General features: G+C 44.5%; 1 protein-coding gene across 11 annotated transcripts in view; it reads left to right on the top strand.

Annotated features, from left to right (window-relative positions):
* Positions 1–17964, top strand: part of SHANK2 (SH3 and multiple ankyrin repeat domains 2) — a 258071-nt gene extending 240107 nt beyond the window's left edge. For all 11 annotated transcript variants that reach the window (XM_088175303.1, XM_088175304.1, XM_088175305.1 and 8 more), the window contains 2 exons: positions 247–2644; positions 11299–17964. In XM_088175303.1, the coding sequence (XP_088031429.1) occupies positions 247–2644; positions 11299–11872 (2972 nt within the window). In that variant the 3' untranslated portion in view covers positions 11873–17964. The remainder of the gene's footprint in view (positions 1–246; positions 2645–11298) is intronic.
* The last annotated feature ends 1588 nt before the right edge of the window (positions 17965–19552 follow it).

A 19552-nucleotide genomic window follows, 5' to 3' on the forward strand; every position in this document is an offset into this window, starting at 1 on the left:
AACATTTGCCTACACACCCGTTTAATTAAAATTCTGTAGCATTCTTTTCAATCCTGGCACCTGGGATGTCCAGCAGGAAAGAATGATTATAGTGGGAATCAACCTAAAGACCTCTTTTGGAATTTTGCATACTCCTCACTCCGTGGGGAATGCACCCTGAAGTTTTGGGCTGGATGGAGAAATAGAACAGCGTGAGGGATCCCGGTGGATGTGTCAGTGTTTTAAATGCACTCTCTGGTTTTTCAGGAATAACAGAGGAAGAGCGGCAGTTTCTGGCCCCTCCTATGCTGAAGTTTACCAGGAGTCTTTCGATGCCTGACACCTCTGAAGATATCCCACCGCCACCACAGTCCTTACCTCCCTCACCACCGCCACCTTCCCCCTCTCTGTACAACTCCCCCAAATCCCTGACAGCCCGGAGCTACGGAACGATCAAACCTCCATTTAACCAGAATTCAGGTGCAAAAATCACTTTGGTCAGGCCCGAGAGCGTGGGGACGATGATAAGGGACAAAGGGATCTATTACCGGCGGGAGCTGGACCGCTACTCCCTGGACTCGGAAGACCTGTACAACCGCAGTGCCGCGGCTCAGGCCAATTTCAGGAGCAAGAGGGGCCAGATGCCAGAAAACCCTTATTCCGAGGTGGGCAAGATCGCCAGCAAAGCGGTTTATGTGCCAGCCAAGCCAGCCAGGCGGAAGGGGATGCTGGTGAAACAATCCAACGTGGAGGACAGCCCAGAAAAGACCTGCTCTATTCCAATCCCAACCATCATTGTCAAAGAGCCATCCACCAGCAGCAGCGGGAAAAGCAGCCAAGGGAGCAGCATGGAGATCGATCCTCAGTCTTCAGAGCAGCCCGGACAGCTCCGGCCCGACGACAGCTTGGGAGTCAGCAGTCCGTTCGCAGCAGCCATCGCGGGGGCCGTGAGGGACAGGGAAAAGAGGCTGGAAGCCAGGCGCAATTCCCCAGCCTTCCTCTCCACAGACCTGGGAGACGAGGACGTTGGATTAACCCCACCAACTCCACGGATGAGGCAGTCCAAGTTCACCGAGGAGGTAATGTTCAGCAGTGAGGATGGTTTCAGACAGCTCATGTCGCCATCTCCGATCCCCGCCCCCAGAGAGCCCGAAAACCTTTTTAACAGCAACGAGCCCAGCAACCAGAGCGACTCAAGGACATTGAATGCTCCGTCCAAAACGAAAGGTACTGACAACAGCACGGCGGCAGCCAAGCCCACGAGCGCTCCCGGCTCGGACAGCTACGTCCACCCGGTCACAGGGAAGCTGTTGGATCCAAACTCGCCACTTGCCCTCGCGCTCTCTGCCAGGGACAGAGCCATGAAAGAGCAGACGCAGCAGATTCCAGGCAAAGGGGACACTGTCAAAACCGACCTTAACAAACCGCTTTACATCGACACCAAGCTGAGACCCAACATGGAAACAACTTTTCCTGTTACTGCCACTGTCACCAGGCAAAATACCCGCGGCCTGTTGAGACGGCAGGAGACTGAGAACAAGTACGAGATGGATGCAGGGAAAGAAAAGAAGGCTGAGGAGAAGAAGAACATGTTGATAAACATCGTGGATACCTCGCAGCAAAAATCAGCTGGCTTGTTGATGGTGCACACAGTGGACACGGCAAAGTCAGATGATATGCCCGAGGATGAGGAGGAGAAGGGAGCTGAGACGGAGCCGAGCCCTGAACATTCCCCGCCGGAGAGGCCGGAGGGCAGCGAGGAAGCGGAGAGCGAGCTGAGCGTCCCTGCCGCGCCCGAGCCCCCGGCTTCTCCCTGCAAAACCATCGTGGCCGCCAGCTCTGTGGACGACCCCGTCATCCTGCCTTTCCGCATCCCCCCACCGCCCCTGGCCTCGGTGGACATCGACGAGGAGTTCCTGTTCACCGAGCCGCTGCCCCCTCCCTTGGAGTTTGCCAACAGCTTCGACATCCCCGACGACCGCGCGGCGCCCGGCTCGGCGCTCACAGACCTGATGGCGCAGAGGAAGAACGGCACCCCTTCACCCAGCCAGCCAGCAAACTCCTTGGACGGCAAAAAGCCAGCGGGTCTCTCAAACTGTTTGCCTGCCTCCTTCCTGCCACCCCCTGACAGCTTCGACAACGTCACCGACTCTGGCATCGAGGAGGTGGACAGTCGGAGCAGCAGTGACCATCACCTAGAGACAACCAGCACTATCTCAACGGTGTCCAGCATCTCTACCTTATCCTCGGAAGGGGGGGAGAACGTGGATACTTGTACAGTCTATGCAGATGGGCAAACATTTCTGGTGGACAAACCCCCAGTACCTCCAAAGCCAAAAATGAAGCCCATAATCAACAAAAGCAATGCACTTTACAAGGACGCGCTGATCGAGGAAACTGTAGACAGCTTTGTGATCCCTCCTCCCGCTCCGCCCCCGCCTCCCATCAGTGCCCAGCCCAACCTGGCGAAAGTTGTCCCCCAAAGGACATCCAAGCTATGGGGGGACGTGCCCGAGGTGAAAAGCCCGATTCTCTCAGGCCCCAAGGCTAATGTCATTAGTGAATTGAACTCAATACTCCAGCAAATGAACAGAGAGAAATCCTCAAAGCCAGGGGAGGGATTGGAGTCACCGACTGGAACGAAAACTGCGAGTCTCAGTACAAGGTAAAAGTAATTAACCAAATCATTTTCTAAAAAGGCTTGATCTTGGTTTTTCGTTTTTTTGTTTTTTTTTTCTTTCATCCCTTTGCTAACTTCTGTAAATCACATAGATTAAAGAAAAGTGTGCTCTGTATTTGCTTAACGAATAGTCTGTGTCAAACAAGGATTTCTTACACTGTCAACATTTGTGTTGCTTACATGATAGGACAGGAGCTTTCTCAGCCTTCAACTTCAAGGTTTGCACAAACCTTTCAGTTGTTTTGATGTGAATTTCTTAGATTTTTCTTTAATATTTTTTCTCTTTAATTTCTTTCCTTTAAAAATGGGGTGATAATTTAATTTTTCTTCAGTCCCATGAGGTATTTTGGCTTCAAACGGGTAAAAAGTGTTTTTGCCAAGGATTGCTTTGCATTCACTGTGTGGTGTCATTTGATTCATGCTGAGATCCCTCCTAATCTACTTCAGCATAAAGTATTTCAGAGATCTGCTCGTTAAAATAATTTTTCACTGTCCATGTTATTGCTAAACCACATCTGTATGGAATATGGGCATAATATCATGAAATCCACAGTTATTAAAAAAAAAGAAAGGTAATTTTGTAAGTTTTATTAGGAAACTGAGATATTTCTTTTTTGCAAAAACACCATGCTGGGTTTGTTTTTTTTTGAAAAAACGATGCCACCTAAGTCAATTTTATTAGTTATTCTAGTGGATAATAAATAGCTCAGCCTTTGGAAAGCTGCTGTACTTTGCAAGCATGAAGATCATATGTTTTTAAGGGAAGGGTGTCTGCTGATTGCAAAGATTGCTCATTCAGAAAACAGTGTGATCCACAGCCTCAGCATCACACAGTCAGATATTATTTCCTGCAGGATGGAAGTCATCAAACTGATGACGGTGAGGGAATTCAATTTTTAGAATTGAGAAATGGGAATAAAACACGCAGATTCTGGAATTCCTCTCAGTGGCACTTGACTAAACGGAGCAGAAATTGAGTTGGCTCTGCAGAAAAGCCTTCAGACATGAAAAAAAAATATTATTTTTGCTAGATGTTGTTCATGTTTCTTGTTAAGCCCCATGAACATGTTGTCTGTAACTTCATGTGTATAATATTATTTATCAGCTTTTATTTTTAGACTGAAAGGTATTTCCAGGTTACAGTGGAGATCCTTAGAATCCCTGTTTTATTAGAAAATTACCAAGGCTACCGACTGCAATGCACTGTAAATATGTCAAAGTACTCACATTATTGAGAAGAAAATGAAAAGTACAAGCAAATAGAAATACTTTTTTGGTGAAAATACATTTTTGAAGGTATAAAGGGTGAGGGAAACTTGAAAAACTATAGCACTTCAGTGGAGAAAAGCAAACTTTCATAAGCACAAGTAACCCTATGTGTTAGCTTTTAGAGGAAGAGCTGACTTAATGTTACAAATTTATATTGCTTTTTTTTCTTGTCCTTGAAGTTTTTAAGGCTTTCTAACTCAGCTTTGGCAAATTACTACGTCTTCATTCTGGAATGCAGAGGCTCAGTTGTGGTGTGGGGGGGGGAACCCCACCCAAAGCATTATTTCAGTGGGGCTGCAATCCTGCTTCTTCACTGAAAAGTAAACCCAAACACCCATCTTTACAAACTGGAGAGAGGATTCTGGATGTGGCAGTGCCAAAAGAGCTAGGAGGGAAAAAATGGGATAAGATGGCAATGGCAAAGAGCAGCAAAACTCTTGGCTGTCACTTGACTGAGGGAGAAAATGACACCTCCACAGCATTCCCAGTGGGGACAGGAGACAAGAGCTCTGGGATTTGTTTCCTGCTGTTTTCCAAACTGATGTGATTACTTCTTAATTATGAGCTGGATTGAAGCTGCTAAAACCACCAGGAAAAGTTGCTAAGGATTTCTTTTTTAAGCGAATAGTAATGCAGGAGACTGCAGAAGAGAGCCAGCAATCCACAGGTGCTGGAAGTGTGTTTGAAAAGGTGCTGCAGGCAGTGTCTTTTCATCTCAACGAGGGTAAGGCAGAGAGGTAGAAATGGAGATGTTCACTTGTGGAATCAGAAGCCCTGTGGTTTTTTTTCACTGCTTTTACTCCTGCTTTATCTCTCTAAAAGTTAAATAAATTATAGCCTTTCTAGCCCGACTGCACGACTGACACAGTTTTTTCATAAAGCTGTCAAATATTATGACCAAGGAATACCATCTAGTGGAAATTTCAAGTGTAAAGCTAATGTTTAAATTTCAAAGGTAAAATTCCTGGAGTTCCTTGATATTTTTTTCTCCCTAATACTCTAAAGCTTATGACAACCAATTGTTGAGCTTGCAGCCCCTCCCTGTGAGGTAGCATTAGAAAGGGACCAAGGAATTTTGACTTAAAAAAGCAGAGATTCTGCTAAATTGAAGAACAACTCGTTAGCTCTGTGAACAGAGCAGTGATAATAAATGAGCCTGTTCCTATCCTTCAGCCAAGGGAAGGGATTGGGAAGTGTTATAAATAGGAACAGCGTTCCCAGGCTCGCTTGGGCGGTGTTCGCAGCACAGGCAGCCTGATGAAATTAAAAATATGTATCTGTTTATGGGGCCATACATGAAATTACAGACCAGATTGGACTCTTAAATCCCACTAGGAATTCTCTTTGCACAGCCAGTAAATGTAAAACTGGGGTTCACTCAAGGCAATTGCCCTGTTAGAATGGCACAGGGGTGAATTAAACTACAGATAGTTGGGTCATGGCAGGCTGCAAAAACACCTTCTTTGTGTGTTTTTGATAAATGAGGGTTAGGAAGAGATCATTCTATGTTCCTGAACAGCATTTCTCAATTATTACATTAAAACCACCCTAAATTTGCTTTTATTCTCTGCACCTTGGCTTAACAATCATTTTCCATGGTGTATTTATAGTTTTCCCGTGGTTCTTATGGAGACACCAAGCTTCAAGATTTTTAAATAGAGCATGGAAACGCTTGGCTGGAAACCATCTGCTCCTCAGTGGCAGTGACCAGCCCATGGGATTGGAAAAAGGAGCCCAGTAGGAGAAGGGAAAGGAGGCAGAAGTGAGAGGATGCACTTGCTTACTTTGTATTAATTAAAATGCAATTAAGGGGTTTGATCACAAGGTTCAGGAAGAGAGCTCCAGATCCCACTCCCAGTTTTGGCCACCATTAACTTTGAGGAGTTATGGCCATCAGCTGTGGTGACAGAGGTTTTAATCTGGTTTATCCATGTCCCCCACAATGCCATAAATACAGCAGGGCTCAAAATCCACTCGAGAGGCCCCTGGCTTTTATAGGGAGCTGATGAAAGAACTGGGGGAAGAGCAGAGCAGGGCTTTCCCTGGGAGAGAGGAGGAGTGTTTGTTCTGTCTGTGACCTGGCAGTCACACAGCAACACGACATCAGGTGCCAGCTCCTGAGATCCAGGGGCTAAAGGCTGTGTGGATGAGGCAGGAGAGACCTGGGGGCTGCCAGGGACAGGCAGCTGAGCCCCCAGGGAACACAGCATCCCCCTCCCTGCGTGCCTCTGGAGCACTGAGAAGGAATAATGAACAGCAGCTCCTGCTGCTCTCCACCAGCACTGCACCAAAGTGACCCATGGCCAAACACTCCCAGGTTTTCTGTGTTTGTCCAGCTGTGTTTGCACAATCCCGTGGCTTCTGGGGCACATTGGCATCACTGCTGGTGGTGGGAAATGCTCATGATAAATGTGGGAGTTATGGAGGATGCTGTGGAATTGAGTCCTCTAGGAAGAATAACCTGCACTGTGCTGGAATAACAAGTTTTAAAAGTGAAACTGGCCACTGGTTTTGGCCATCAACGAATTAGTTTTTTTCATGAGTATCTGGAAAAGTTCCTTTTGTTTTTCCACAAACAGGTAAGGCAGAACAAAATTTAGTAGTGAGTCCTTTATAGGGACTGATCCTACATTTGGTTTACTGTAAAGGATGTCTGGGTTTGGCAGAGGATGAAATAAATGCCTTGATTTTTCACTTGCTGCTCTCCCATTAGACTCATTTCACATTGTTAACTGTTTGCCAGCCGATTTCACAGGACTGCTTGCTTTGTCAGTGATTTCTGCAGTGTTTCAGTCATTCCATTTTGTCATTTTTATTTGCTGTCATGACTGCTGTTGTCAGAGGAGGGCCATGCTGAAGTGCCATGAAGTAAGTGCCAACCATAAAGCATGGACTATTCTGTATTGTACATTCTGCTGCTTTTTAATGCTCACTCATTGTTATTGCATTTCAGTGACTTTGGTGGTGACTGTGTTTCTCACAGTGCAGTGTGGATTAGGTCATCCTAATCCAGAAATGGTAGCCATCCCAAAATGGGACCTAGGATGTCATCTCAAGGTGAAATAAGAGCCACATTCATCAGAGGAATACTCAGAAAATATGTTGGTAACATGAGCACATAAGATCAGATTGCTGAATGTGTCTGAGCACCTAAACACGGGGCAGGGCTTTTCAGATGTGGCCAGATTCTGCCAGATTTTGGGATGTGGAGGGGTGGGGAGGGACGATTAACACAGTTTTACACACCTGTGTGAGGCTAAAAGTAAAGACAGACCAGCCCTGTGGCGATCTCTCGTCCTTGAAAGCTGTGGGGCTCCCCCAGTTCTCCTTCCAGCTCCCCTTTTCCCTGCAGTTATCCAAGCAGAGAGGGCTGAGGCTGCCTCCTGGCCCAGCAGCCTCCCCTTCCCTTCCCTTCCCTTCCCTTCCCTTCCCTCTGCTTTCCAGACATTTCACATGGAAACTCCTGCTCCTGCACAGACACACTCCCACAGACCTTCACGATTGCTCCTCCCTGGCAGCAGACACCGAGCATCTCTCGATTCTTCTCCCCAAAATAACCCCGTTGTGAGGAGCTCTGCATCCTGCCAGTCATCACGTCAGCCCTTGTTCTTCACCTGCCCCCAAAACAGACAATTCTTGGCTTGCTTTCCTGCTCTGCAATTTGCCTCTGACAGCAAAGTAAAATTATTAAGAGGTGAAGGCAAAGTTTGGGGTTTGTGCAGCCTCTGAGATCTGTAGGAATTTAATTTCTTGCAGTACCCCAGTACAGGAACTCCACTTGTTGCTTCTCTTGGTTTTTAAGAAGTTTTCCTTTGATACAATGGAAAAGCTGTGTCAGAACCAGAAAGTCTTCTGGAAAGTTCTATGGTAAAACGGTTCCCAGGAGCTGAAAATAATGTGGGGTTTTTATTTTTCCATGGGAGCTGCTGCACTGATTTGCTTCTGATATTAAGTTAACAGTAAATTTGAATCTTGCAAATATAATTTAAAATTTAAAAGAATTTCTTGCCTACAAGCTGTGCTGATGGCTTTTATACTTGGAGGCCACATGGTTGTGACATATAGGTTATATATTTTGATTTTAATATGAGGCAACATAATGGGTATTGCAATCAGTGCAGGCTCACAGCAGCAAATGTTTATAAATTACCACCATATGCTGATTCTAATAGAGCAAATTTTATTTAAAATAATTATGGGACTTTTCACCTTTTTTAAAATGAAATTTGGGGTTTGGCAGGTTTAATATGAATTTAATATCTTTAGGATAACAGATGATCAAATAAGGCATAAGAAATTGCTCTTATTAAAAATCTGGAAACCCCATAACACAACAAACCGTGCCTGCTCTCCAGCTGGAATGTGCTTGCTCCTTATTGACCAGGCTACCAATCAACCATAAAATGCCTGACAGATGATGGTTTCAAGGCTGTGTCTGCACCCCAGATCACAAGGGAGATGCCATAAATTATAATTTAGGATGCATAGGAGTTACATAAATATCTTTGTTTTTTTCCCTTGGGTTATAATTACAGTGCAGCATGGAAGAATGCAGTTGATGTGGCAGGTGGAAAAGGGGAAAAGAACATGGGAAAATAATCCTGGAGTGAAAGGCATGGAACTGAAAGGCTGGAAGTGCTAGAGCAGACTTCCCTGAGTGTCACCAGACTTCCCTGAGCTTCACCAGGGCTGTGCCCATGCCAAGAGAGCTGAGTACTCACATGGCTACAAACTGAGCTGGTTTTGAAACCTCTGCAATCAGCTAAAAAAAAAAATTAAAAAATCTTATTACTATCCCAGAGTTTTATTTTAATAATCAGCAGTCCTGAATCTCTGGCTTGGAAAAAGCAAGATGCTCTCAGAGCTCGTGCTGCAGCCTGCAGCTGTGTGAAGCCAATGCTTTGATCCAGACTCACAGGAAGCAAAGGACCAGGATGCCTGGGATGCTTTGCTTACCCTGGGTATTCCTGCCCATGGGGCTGGGAAAACTAGGGAGCACCAGCCAAGGAATGCTTCAAATGAGAGCATAGAGTTTACTTTTGGGGGGGTTGTTTCACTGTCTTATCATCCTTTATTTAATGGAAGAGTGACAGTAATTTCCTGAGCAAGGCTGGGCAGGGAGTCTTTAAGAGGAGCAGTCTGGAGGAGAAGCAACAGTGAGTTGCAAAGCACTGAGCCTGGAGCTGTCAGTCAAGCAGTAGAAATTATCTTTCATTCCTGGAATAAAAGAGGGTGGATTTTCATCATCCATTTGATCTTGCAACAATGGCTGCAAATACAAAACCCTAATTTCTCGTATTTGCAAGAGAGGAAAGTTAAGTAGAAGGGTGATTACAGGTAAAGATCAGGGATTCATTTCCCTATTTATGCAAAGCTCATTCTTGCCATCACTACCCCAACCTATTTCAAAGCAGGCTTTTTGTTGGTTTTAAATTATATCATGCCTTAGTAATGAGCATGAGACTCCTAATGCTGAGGTAAAGGAAATGGAAATAACTTGTTCCCTTGGTTGGTAGAATTTAATAGTCTCTTGCCACAGACTTTTTATTTGTAAGAATGCTTAGCTCCAGCCCTGAAGACAGTGAGAGCCATTAGGCGCCAAAAACATCACAGGAAACACTCAGAACCTTGCCAAGTGTTTCCTTTCTTTGTTAAATTACAAAGCCATAAGTGCTGGAAGCATTGTTCCTACTGGGTTTTAAGTGAAGTACCAATCTTCCAAAGAGATCCCCCTGTTCCCATTGAAATACATGGAGCAGCCTGTGGGAAATCAGTGGGAATGTCGATGTGACTTAGATGTGTGTTCTCCCCGAAGTTATTCTTGGTGCTGTTCTCCTGGCAGGGAGCTTTATTGGAACGGGACCTGCCGAGACGGGAGCAGGGATGTCGGTGTGGCAGAGCTGCACTTCCCTGGGCTCTGCCTTGGTGGTGAAGTGCCAGAGCCCCAGGGGTGATTCAGGGAACACTCTCAGGGCTCTCCAAAGCCAGCAGCCAGCCAGGGAATCACTGTCAGCAGCTCAGGGCTGCAGTGGGAGAGAAAGGGATGGATAACCTGCTTGTAGCACTGCCCCATGTTACCATTTCCCTGCTTTTCCTTCAGCTCCTTGAGATCTTTTCTGCACAGCAGTGAATCTGCTGGATTAATGGAAGCATTTCCATCTGACATCCTGCACCCAAGCCATCCTCAGTTCTGCCCAGGCAGGCCAGGCCAGGCCTGGGGACAGTGTGGCACTCGGAAACAGAGGGCTGCTGTCAGGGTCTGCGCTGGAAACCTCAGTACAGCATCAGCCACGTCATCCTCTCGACTCCATGGCATTGCTTCCAGGATAAATAAACCCTTCCTTTGGTCTGCAAGTGCTTTGAATTGGTTGTCTGAAGGTTTTCCCAGCTGGCAGGTTATTTCTGAAGTGAAGGACACTGGAGCTCCAGGCATCCAAGGGCTCTTTGGAGCACCCTGAAGTGCATGCACTGCTCTTCCCATGGGAGTAAGGGCTGTGGGGTCAAGTCTTTGATGATATGAACAGACCCAAACCTGCTAAATTTGCTTCTGTAGCCAGCAGGCAGAAGCAGAGGGTTGTGTTTCTTCACCCACCCGGTCAGGGTGGGCATCAGAGCGAGCCTCTCAGCGAGGTTCATGCCTGCTTCATTCGTAATCTGAAACTCATTTTCTTTAGGCAGAACTTGATCCCAGCCACATCACCTCCAGTCATGCACAGGAACAGAATTTTGTCTCCTTAATTTTGTAGTGAAACTGCCAGAGTATAATTTCTCTGTGGAAGGAAACAGACACTGAGATGTTTCAGGCACCTTAGAAGGACTGTTTTATGTTTAAAGCATGGATAGAAAGGGAAATAAGAGCAGCTTATTCTATAAACAAATAGTACTGCAAACATTCTGCAAAATTCACTGACTGAAACTCAAAGGTCCAAAATCCAGTGCTCCTGAAACTTCCACAACTACTATTATTAGCTATAATATTAGTGTATAAAGCCAGAACTGAAGGATTCCAACCCTCCACGTGGCAAAGGGAAAATCAACTCCTGGTTGTGCTCATGTGCTTGTTCCACTCAGTATTTCTCATTTAACCAGGGGTTAACTTGGGAACAGGTATTAAAAACAGGTATTAAAAAAGGAGAGAATGTGCTCTGGAAGGCGTTTTTTCTTGGACTGCTCATAAGCAAAGGTTTTTTTCTTTAACTATGGCTTACCATTGGTGCTGGTTTTGTGGGAACGAGTTACTGATACAATTTTTGTACTTTTAGTTAAAATGTGAAACTCCCCCAGCATTCCCATGCTGTAATTACCATGTGCTGATGGGGCCGTGCTGGTGGCCAGCAGCTCTAACTGTGCCTGTCTGTTTGCAATTGCAGGAGCACGGAAGTCATGAGTACTGTCTCAGGTACACGAAGTACAACAATCACTTTCACTGTCCGACCCGGAGCCAGCCAGCCGATCACACTGCAGAGCAGGTCCCCAGACTATGACAGCAGGACCTCAGGAGCAAGGCACGCTCCCAGCCCTGTGGTTTCACCAACAGAGATTAATAAAGACATCCTGCCTGCTCCTCTGACTGCTTCTGCTTCAGCCTCATCTCCTTCTCCAACTCTGTCCGATGTATTTAGCCTACCCAGCCAGCCCCCTTCTGGGGACTTATTTGGCTTGACCACAGGGCGCAGCAGGTCTCCTTCTCCCTCAATATTACAACAGCCAATCTCAAATAAGCCTTTTACAACTAAGCCTGTCCACCTGTGGACTAAACCAGATGTGGCAGATTGGTTGGAAAGTCTAAACTTAGGTGAACATAAAGAAACATTTATGGACAATGAAATAGATGGCACACATTTACCAAATCTACAGAAGGAAGATCTGATAGACCTTGGAGTGACTAGAGTTGGGCACAGAATGAACATAGAAAGAGCTTTGAAGCAGCTGCTGGACAGATAAGAATAGCTATTTTGCCTCACAAACTTCTGTTGATAACTAGAGATGGGCTGGTACTGACATACCCCAAATGCCTTGTCTGTCTGCGAGTGCCAGCAAAATTGTGGGGGGGAGGGGGAAAACAGAAATTCCTGGTACTCAGGTGATGCAGACTGTCTGCTACATGCCCAAACACAAACCTAAAGATGCTAAAGAAGTGGGGCCATTTTATTTCAAAGATGTGGGGAGATGTGAGAGAGAGACAATTGTTAACTTTAGAACTCTTGATACTGCCCTTGGCTGGGACCGTTGCCTGACAATTTTCTTTTTAAAATTTCAGGTCTTCTTTTACTGAAAGAAAAAAAGATTTGCATTTTATTTTATTCTCTTCTTGACATTCAGTCTCCAAGCAGGCTTCCTTCCCCAGCCCTTGGTTCATTTTAAGAGGACAGGCTGCTCCATTACCACTCAAACCCAGTTTTATCAGTAGCAGGGATATTGAGGCGAGCACTGGAGTTGATATTCTTCTTTTTTTACTGGCATAGCTCCCTGATCTGTTGGCAGTGAAGCTGGTTGTTCTGCTGGAGTCAGTCCAAAGGTAACCTTGCTCTGTTTTACCTGGTATTTCTTTATTTCTGCAGTGGTATTTAGCACTCTTCCAAGGTGGCAGAACAAGTTCAGTGCACGCTCCATTGATGTGGACTGTAGGACGGTGCAGACGTTGAGTAAAGGCTGAGGAGGGACCACACTTAGAGGTACAGCAAAGTGAAGCTTTGTTGTTTGAACCTGAGACCCCCAGTTCTCAGCCAGCTCAGCTGCTGCTGAGTCAAAATATGAGCTCCACAAGCCAGGACAAACTTTGGTGTGCAGGTGGCTTTGGGGCTTGACAGTGAGACACTGAGAGATGCTGTTTAATTCAGTGAGTGGTGAGTGCCTGGGTATTTTGAACAGCAGGCTGAGAAGGAAGGAGAAGAGAGATGAATGTTCCCATTGAAGTCAGTGGGAAGTGTGCCAGGATCTGAAGTGGGAGAGGGATTTCAGCCTGTTGGGAATGGAAATGCTGCAGCTCTTTGAGAGGAGGCAGAGAGGTGGAGGCAAGATGGAAAGAGCTGTTGGGTGTCTGGGAGTGCTCTGAGAGCCAGGAGGGCTGGGGAGGGATCCAGGCCCTCCTTTTATCACTGCTGGCAGGAATTGGCTCTGCACAAGGACAGAGGGCCGGGCACTGGCCCCCAGCCCATTCCTTGGCACGAGAGGTGGGAGCACCCTGCCAGAATCCAGGGCTGGGAGTGGGGGCAGAGAGAACTTTCTAGGAGACTTCTGTCAGCAGGGGAGAAACACCCACGGCTGGTTTACACGGCTTTGTTTTTTAAAAAAAAATATATGATTATTATATTTTTTTTTGACTTTCAAGTTAACAAGTCTCTCTCTGCATGTTTGAACTCCCCCTTGTAATTAACACCTCTGAATATCTGTGAGTTTTGTAGGACTTTCTGGACAGAATATTCAAGATGTTCAAGGTGGGTAAATTGGGTGTGGATGGCTAAACTGCCTCCCTTCCAAACTTTCAGGTTCCCTTACATTTTGCAAGGTACCTGAACTTTCTTTCCTTGATATGGTCCTTGATATGGTCCAGCCTATCTCTAATTTTTTTATTATTGTGATTATTTTTTGCTCACAAACAAGTGTCTAATTAGGTCTGCAACAGCCCTAGTATGAGTACATAAAGTTTAGCATTTTAAATATCTTTCTTTACTGCAAGTTTAAATAGTTGTACAGATAGTTTATAAGCACAATATTTTAAGAAAATAAGTGGCTGGTCTACTGGGCAGCCTTTGTGCCACTTCAGTGCTAGGAAGTTAAAAACAGAAAAAAAAAACAAACAAAAAAAAAAAGAAAAAAAAACTTTTTGTGGTTTACTACTATTTCTGTGGAATAATTATAAAGTCTTGACCTTTTTAAAATCAACCTCATTTGGATGCATCTGAACCAGCAGAGCTGTGTTATATTTTCTATCTTTGCTAGAACTTCTACAGAGGAGGATGAATATTTCTTCAAAAGTGGTTACAGTTACCAACGCATTGGAAACTCATAAAAATCAACTTATTTAAGCCTCCTGCCCCCTTTATGGAACAGCAAATCTTTTGACTTAACATCTGTTACTGTGCTCTGTTTGTATTTGGGGAGTTCCAAGGAACCTTGTAATAAAAACGAAGCACCGAGGCGTTTTGCTGTCGACGAGTGCTGAGTTTTTCCATGGGAGGTGTAGAAAATGGCAGTTCCACTCAGATAGGTCGATGCAGGCAACTTGAGGCCATCACACACTTTCAGAAGTGGAAAAAAAAAAAAAAAAAGGTAATTTAGCCATCGTTTGTCTTCCATTTGGTGATACGACAGAATTCAGTAAATAAACCACTGATGCCATGCTCTCTTTTTTTAATTTCTTTTTTTTTTATTTTTTTTTTTTTTTTTATTTCTTTGGGTACAGTTGCTATTACCTCTATAACACGTGCCAGAAACACGTTAGGAAATAAATACAGTAGTAAAAGAAAAACGTAGAAGTTGACTTTTCAAGCTGCTTTTTTTGGATCACAACCTTCCTGTTGGTTGAACTTGCCCTGAGCAAGCGCTGACACGCCCAGTAACTCCCAGGTGAGATCGTCCCTTCCTCACACAGGTGTGGCTCCTGCTCGTGCATCTCTTCAGGTACCCCGAGAGCAGGTGAAAGAGCTGTAAGGGAGTAGTTTTATTTCTCACATTGTGTCCTGTGAAGCAAAAAGGTAAGGAGACCTGGGGGGACCTTCTTGGACCACCAGAATGCACCTCTGCCAAGTCGAGTTCGGGTCTCCAGCTCTGAGAGGTGGTTTGAAACAAAATTTAAAAAAATAAAAAATTAAAAAAAAAAAAAAAAAAGAAAGCAATAGTAACAGATAACGCCGTGGCCTCCGAGTATTTTCACCAAGGGGGAGGAGAGAAGACCCATTTCTTTCATGCTACTCTGATAGTGAAAAACAAAGTCGTTAGAGATCTATGATATTCTGGGTTTTAGGATCAACTTTTGTTTATATACTGTAATTTAAATAAATTGCATTTACATGCCTAGTTTCTGTAATATTTGTGTATACAATACCAAAATCTTACAAGATGTAAATTGTGTATAACTGCACAGACTCCTTGCCCTAGGTGTCTGAGAACATTTTAAGTTTAATTCATATATTATAAACTGACTAGATGTGACTGTTGATTTACAGGATTTACATATCACAAAGGAGTTAATTATTTGTGGTACTTAAGTTAATAAAAAAATAGTGATTTTTTTTTTTCCTTTTCCTCTCAGTTCTTAAAAAGCATTACCCAGTTGATCTGGCGATGATTATGTGTATGAGCCACAAATATTGATAATTTTTCCATTACATTTTTTCTTTTCTTTTCTAGATACTAATATGTTTCTCGCTATAGTTTGTGTAACAACTTGTGTTCACGTTATCTATGTTGCTGTAATTTTTGTGCTTTAATTCCTCTTATTTCGACTGATGAAAAAAAAATCAAGCTCCTGTAACTTGCACTTTTCCCCAATCCTTAATACTCTTGTATGGCAACCAAAATTACTGTAAGAAATAAATATAATATTGCACTAAGGGTGTGGTTCTGATTGCAAACAGAGAACACTGTCTGGATTTTTATTAAAAAAGAAAAAAAGTTGCCAAAAAAGTTGCAATTTGTTATTGAAAACGCATAAAATGCTTTAACAAAATGTAGATAGAAGTAAGGGAAAATTATTGATTTATTGTTGGGAAAAGCATTTCCTGTTTATTCCTTCTTTTTTTTTTTTTTTTTTTTTGGTTAAAGCATTCCTTATGCCGAATGTTCCGTTCATTTACTGAATTTTAGGGGTCACGCTTGAAATCTGGAAAAGCAGGAAACTTCGAAGGGGAGAGGTAGAAAACCGCATTACCTGATTTTTTTATTTTTTTTTTTTTTTTAATTTTTTTTTTTTGCCTTAAGGTGGAATTCCGAAATGTGTGGAATGTTCTTTGTGCCGGGGGGGAATGCACACCCTGAGCTTTAGCGCTGCTGCTCCGCGGTTTCAGGAGGCTCTGGACGTGGGGTTTGGGGATTTTATTTCTCTGGGGGCTGGGGTTTCTCTGGGGCAGAGCAGAGAGGGAACAGCGCTCCTTGTCTGACTTTGTGCATCTTGTGACTTTAAAATCTGTACCAGCGGGCTCTGTTTGTACTGTGAATAAACAAGGCTGCGAATGGGAAAAAAAAAACAAACAACCAAAAAAAAAAAAAAAAAAGATAACAAAAAAACCAAGGAAACAATTCACATCTTCTTTTGGCTTAAGTTAAAAATTTGTTTTTCTATCTTTAAATGGTGATGCAATGAAGAGTATTTTTTATTTTTATTTTCTAAGATATTGGAATAAATGCCTAGAACCGTTGCCATTTGGTTTCATATGTTCCTTAACTACGATTCTCTTCTCAGCTGTCGTACTGGCTCCTCATTTTTGTAGCCCCCATTATTATTTCTCTCATGATTTCCCAACAACAATTACTTGGCAGCTTTGTTTTGTTAAAGACATAAACTAGAATCAGCCTGTTTTATTTACTTATTTCAGGTACTGTGGCAAACATCTGTGTATCTAAATAAAGTCAGGTATTTCCAGTGCAAAACAAAGAATGCTTTGCAATTGTCACTGCTTGTTGGCCAAAGAAATGAGAAGAGTTGATCATTGCTGTCGTTGTGTACATTGTATCAATGTGTTCTGCTTTATTCTTTGGTTTCTGTAATTTTTTTCTGTTTTTTTTTTTTTTTTTTCCTATATTTTCCTGTATTTCGTGGACTTTCATCCCCTCTGTCCTTGGCTGGGCCACCGAGAGTAGCACGATTGTAACAATGCTTCAGAATGTGTGTTTTTAAAAAAACAGAACAAAACAAAACAAAAAAAAATTGTATGTGCCTTATAATTTTCCACCTGGATCAGCTACACTGTATTTCACATAAAAAGCTTTATCTTCAAGGTGTTCAGTACCTGACAAACAGAGAGTGCTGGGGTTGGAGTGAGCTCTGTGTCACTGCTTTAGGAAGCACTGAGGAGCTGCAGTGATTCAGCAGCTTATCTCACCACATTTTTGGCATTGTGAGCCTGATTTCAAGTCTTCTATTCAAATCAAGCGAGCAAGAGGGGGAAAAGAAATGAGATGAGACTGTTATTTTGGGTTCAGTTCACTGCCATAAATCCTGGGTGGTTGGTTCAGTTGACGTGGGCTGTGTTTCACAGTCGAGGTACCGATGATAAATAAATAAACCAAGTGGACCTGATGCCATTAAGTCTGCCACAAACTGGTTCTGTGCCACTGACATCTAGTGGAACCTGATGGACACTGTCTCAGAGCAATATCAGACCTTTTAAATAATTATTTATTTATTTACTTTCAACTACTGTCATTCTTTCTACGAGAAGCTGTTTTAGAAAATTTTGTATTGTTATTATTTAGGTTGGCCTAAGTATTTAAGTCACAGAAAGGCTGACTGTATAATTACACAAATTATACACGAATGAGAAGTGTTTAATGTGTTTTCTGGTCTCTCTGTGCTTATGTTTTCTCAGTTTTCTGTTTTGAACGTCAGCATCTCCATGTGATACTTCATCTGCATCCGGCATGGTTTTTAATGGGAATATAGGTTTTGTCTCCAGTACTGTAAACCTTGGACTGTTTTGAACCATTTCTGACACTACAACCTGATGAACAACAGCCTGTTCAGCTCCAAATTGTGAAAAAAAAAAAAAAAAAAAAAAAAAGTGAGTTTTGAGGTTAGGAAGCAGTTCAGAACAGCTGGGGGGGGTTTCCCTGATGCGCTTGCAGTGCTGAAGTTTGGTTTCTCCAGTAAAATTCCAGTTGTTTTTTTCCTCAGGACTGATGCCAGGAGGAATCCGTGCACGTGTGTGTGAGTTCTTGTACGCTTTCAATGTAAAGGTCCTTGGGCAGCCTTAGAAACCAATGTACAGATAGGACACCAGTGTTGCATGTGCTTAAACCTGTACTGGAATCAATGTCGCCGTGTACCTGTTTGCTTTGGAAATCTGAAGAGAATACAATATACAGAAACCTCAAAATCTACCTCATGTTTTAATGGGTTCTTTTCCACTGGTGTTCTCCCGTTACCTGAATGTCTCTGAGCATTCCCTGCTGGGTTCAGGGAATGGCCAAGCCTGGCTCTCCCCACCCAGCCTGGCCCTAGAAAACCCCGAGTGAGGCACTGCGGGGGCTCTGTCATTCTTCTCTCCTTTTGTTGTGACCCTGTGGTGCAGCCTGGGGTCTCCTTTGGGGTCAGACCTGCAGTGGCAAGGCCGAGGTGAGAGCTCCAAGAGATCAAACAGAAAAGGGGCTGAGGCAGAACTCACCATTTTCTGATTTTTGTCATTGATGTATTTATCACTTACCATTTACTTGTCATGGTGCTGACAAGTGAACAACAATCACTTCATTGTTATCTGGGCATAGTCAAATAGTGCAAAGAAGTACTATTATGTTTAGAGGGTTTTTTCCAAGCTGTGCTGCATCCCCTGCTCTCCATTTGCTCTGTCTCAGCAATTTTCTTTCTTTCCAAAGCAGTGGGTGCCAGCTCTAGCGTGTGCAGCATTCTGTAGGTTCAGCTGGCTCACCTTTAAACTTTTAGTGCCCCAGTAGCTGACAGTTACAGGTGTACACTTCACCTGAGGTCATTTGAGATGTCCAAAAACACTCAATTTCTGCATCAGAGAGAAGGCACAAAGCGAGGGCAGGTGACTTCCTGAAGATGATTTTCAATTTTTAGGAAAGGAGTTGTCTTCCAGGGGCCAATTCCTCCCGTCAGTTCATTCAGAGAAGACCATGGACACACCTTTGGTCCTGTCCTGTGGGCACATCCCTGCTCCAGCTGCTGACCTTGGTGCTGTTCTGTCACCCTTGGGGACAGAGCCACCCCCAGCAGAGCTCATCCTCTGCGTGCTGCCTGTCTGTGCTGCTGACCTGGCTGTTTGTGCCAGGGAAAATCAGCTGGAAATCCCAGAGCCAGGGGAACAGGGAGAATTTGCTCGTAGCACACGCACCGAGCCGAGAACCCCGCCAGGAATTCACGGGACTGCTCTGTCGGAGGGGACAGGGAAGAAGAGAAATTTGGCTTGGCAAAGATGTGCACAATACCCAGGCACAAAGAAAGGCACGGAAATTTGAACAAGGAACAAATCCCTGTGGATGGCAGTGGCTGGAGGGCGTTCACAGGAGCGGGGCCAGCGGGATAAGGGTGGGAATCGGCTGCTGTGCTGGGAGCAGGGCCTGGAGCGGGGCTGGGAAGGACTTGCTCTGTTTAACCAGAAAACAGAGGCTGGAAGGAGGTGTGTGAGATTTCCCCTCATGTGGGAGGTGAACGGCCAGGGGAGGGGGTGACTGAAGGGAATGTTGGTGCTGGGGTGACCCCTCACCAGCTGGGGATGGATTCAGGCTGGAATCCAGGAGAGAGCCCAAATGGGGAGAGGAGGATGGGGCTGTTCTGGGGTGTCCTGCAGGAAACAATCTGGGATTTATTCCTCACGGCACACAATTTATCCGGAGGCACCTTCTGTGAGCTCTTCTGCCAGAGCTGTGGGCTGAGGAAACGGGATGGAGGGATCCCAGCCTCCTTTCCTGGAGCAGCCTGGGCTGCTGGAAAGTGTCCCTGCCATG

Source organism: Sturnus vulgaris, chromosome 18 (genome assembly GCF_052056855.1).
Source record: "Sturnus vulgaris isolate bStuVul1 chromosome 18, bStuVul1.hap1, whole genome shotgun sequence".
Taxonomy (NCBI): domain Eukaryota; kingdom Metazoa; phylum Chordata; class Aves; order Passeriformes; family Sturnidae; genus Sturnus; species Sturnus vulgaris.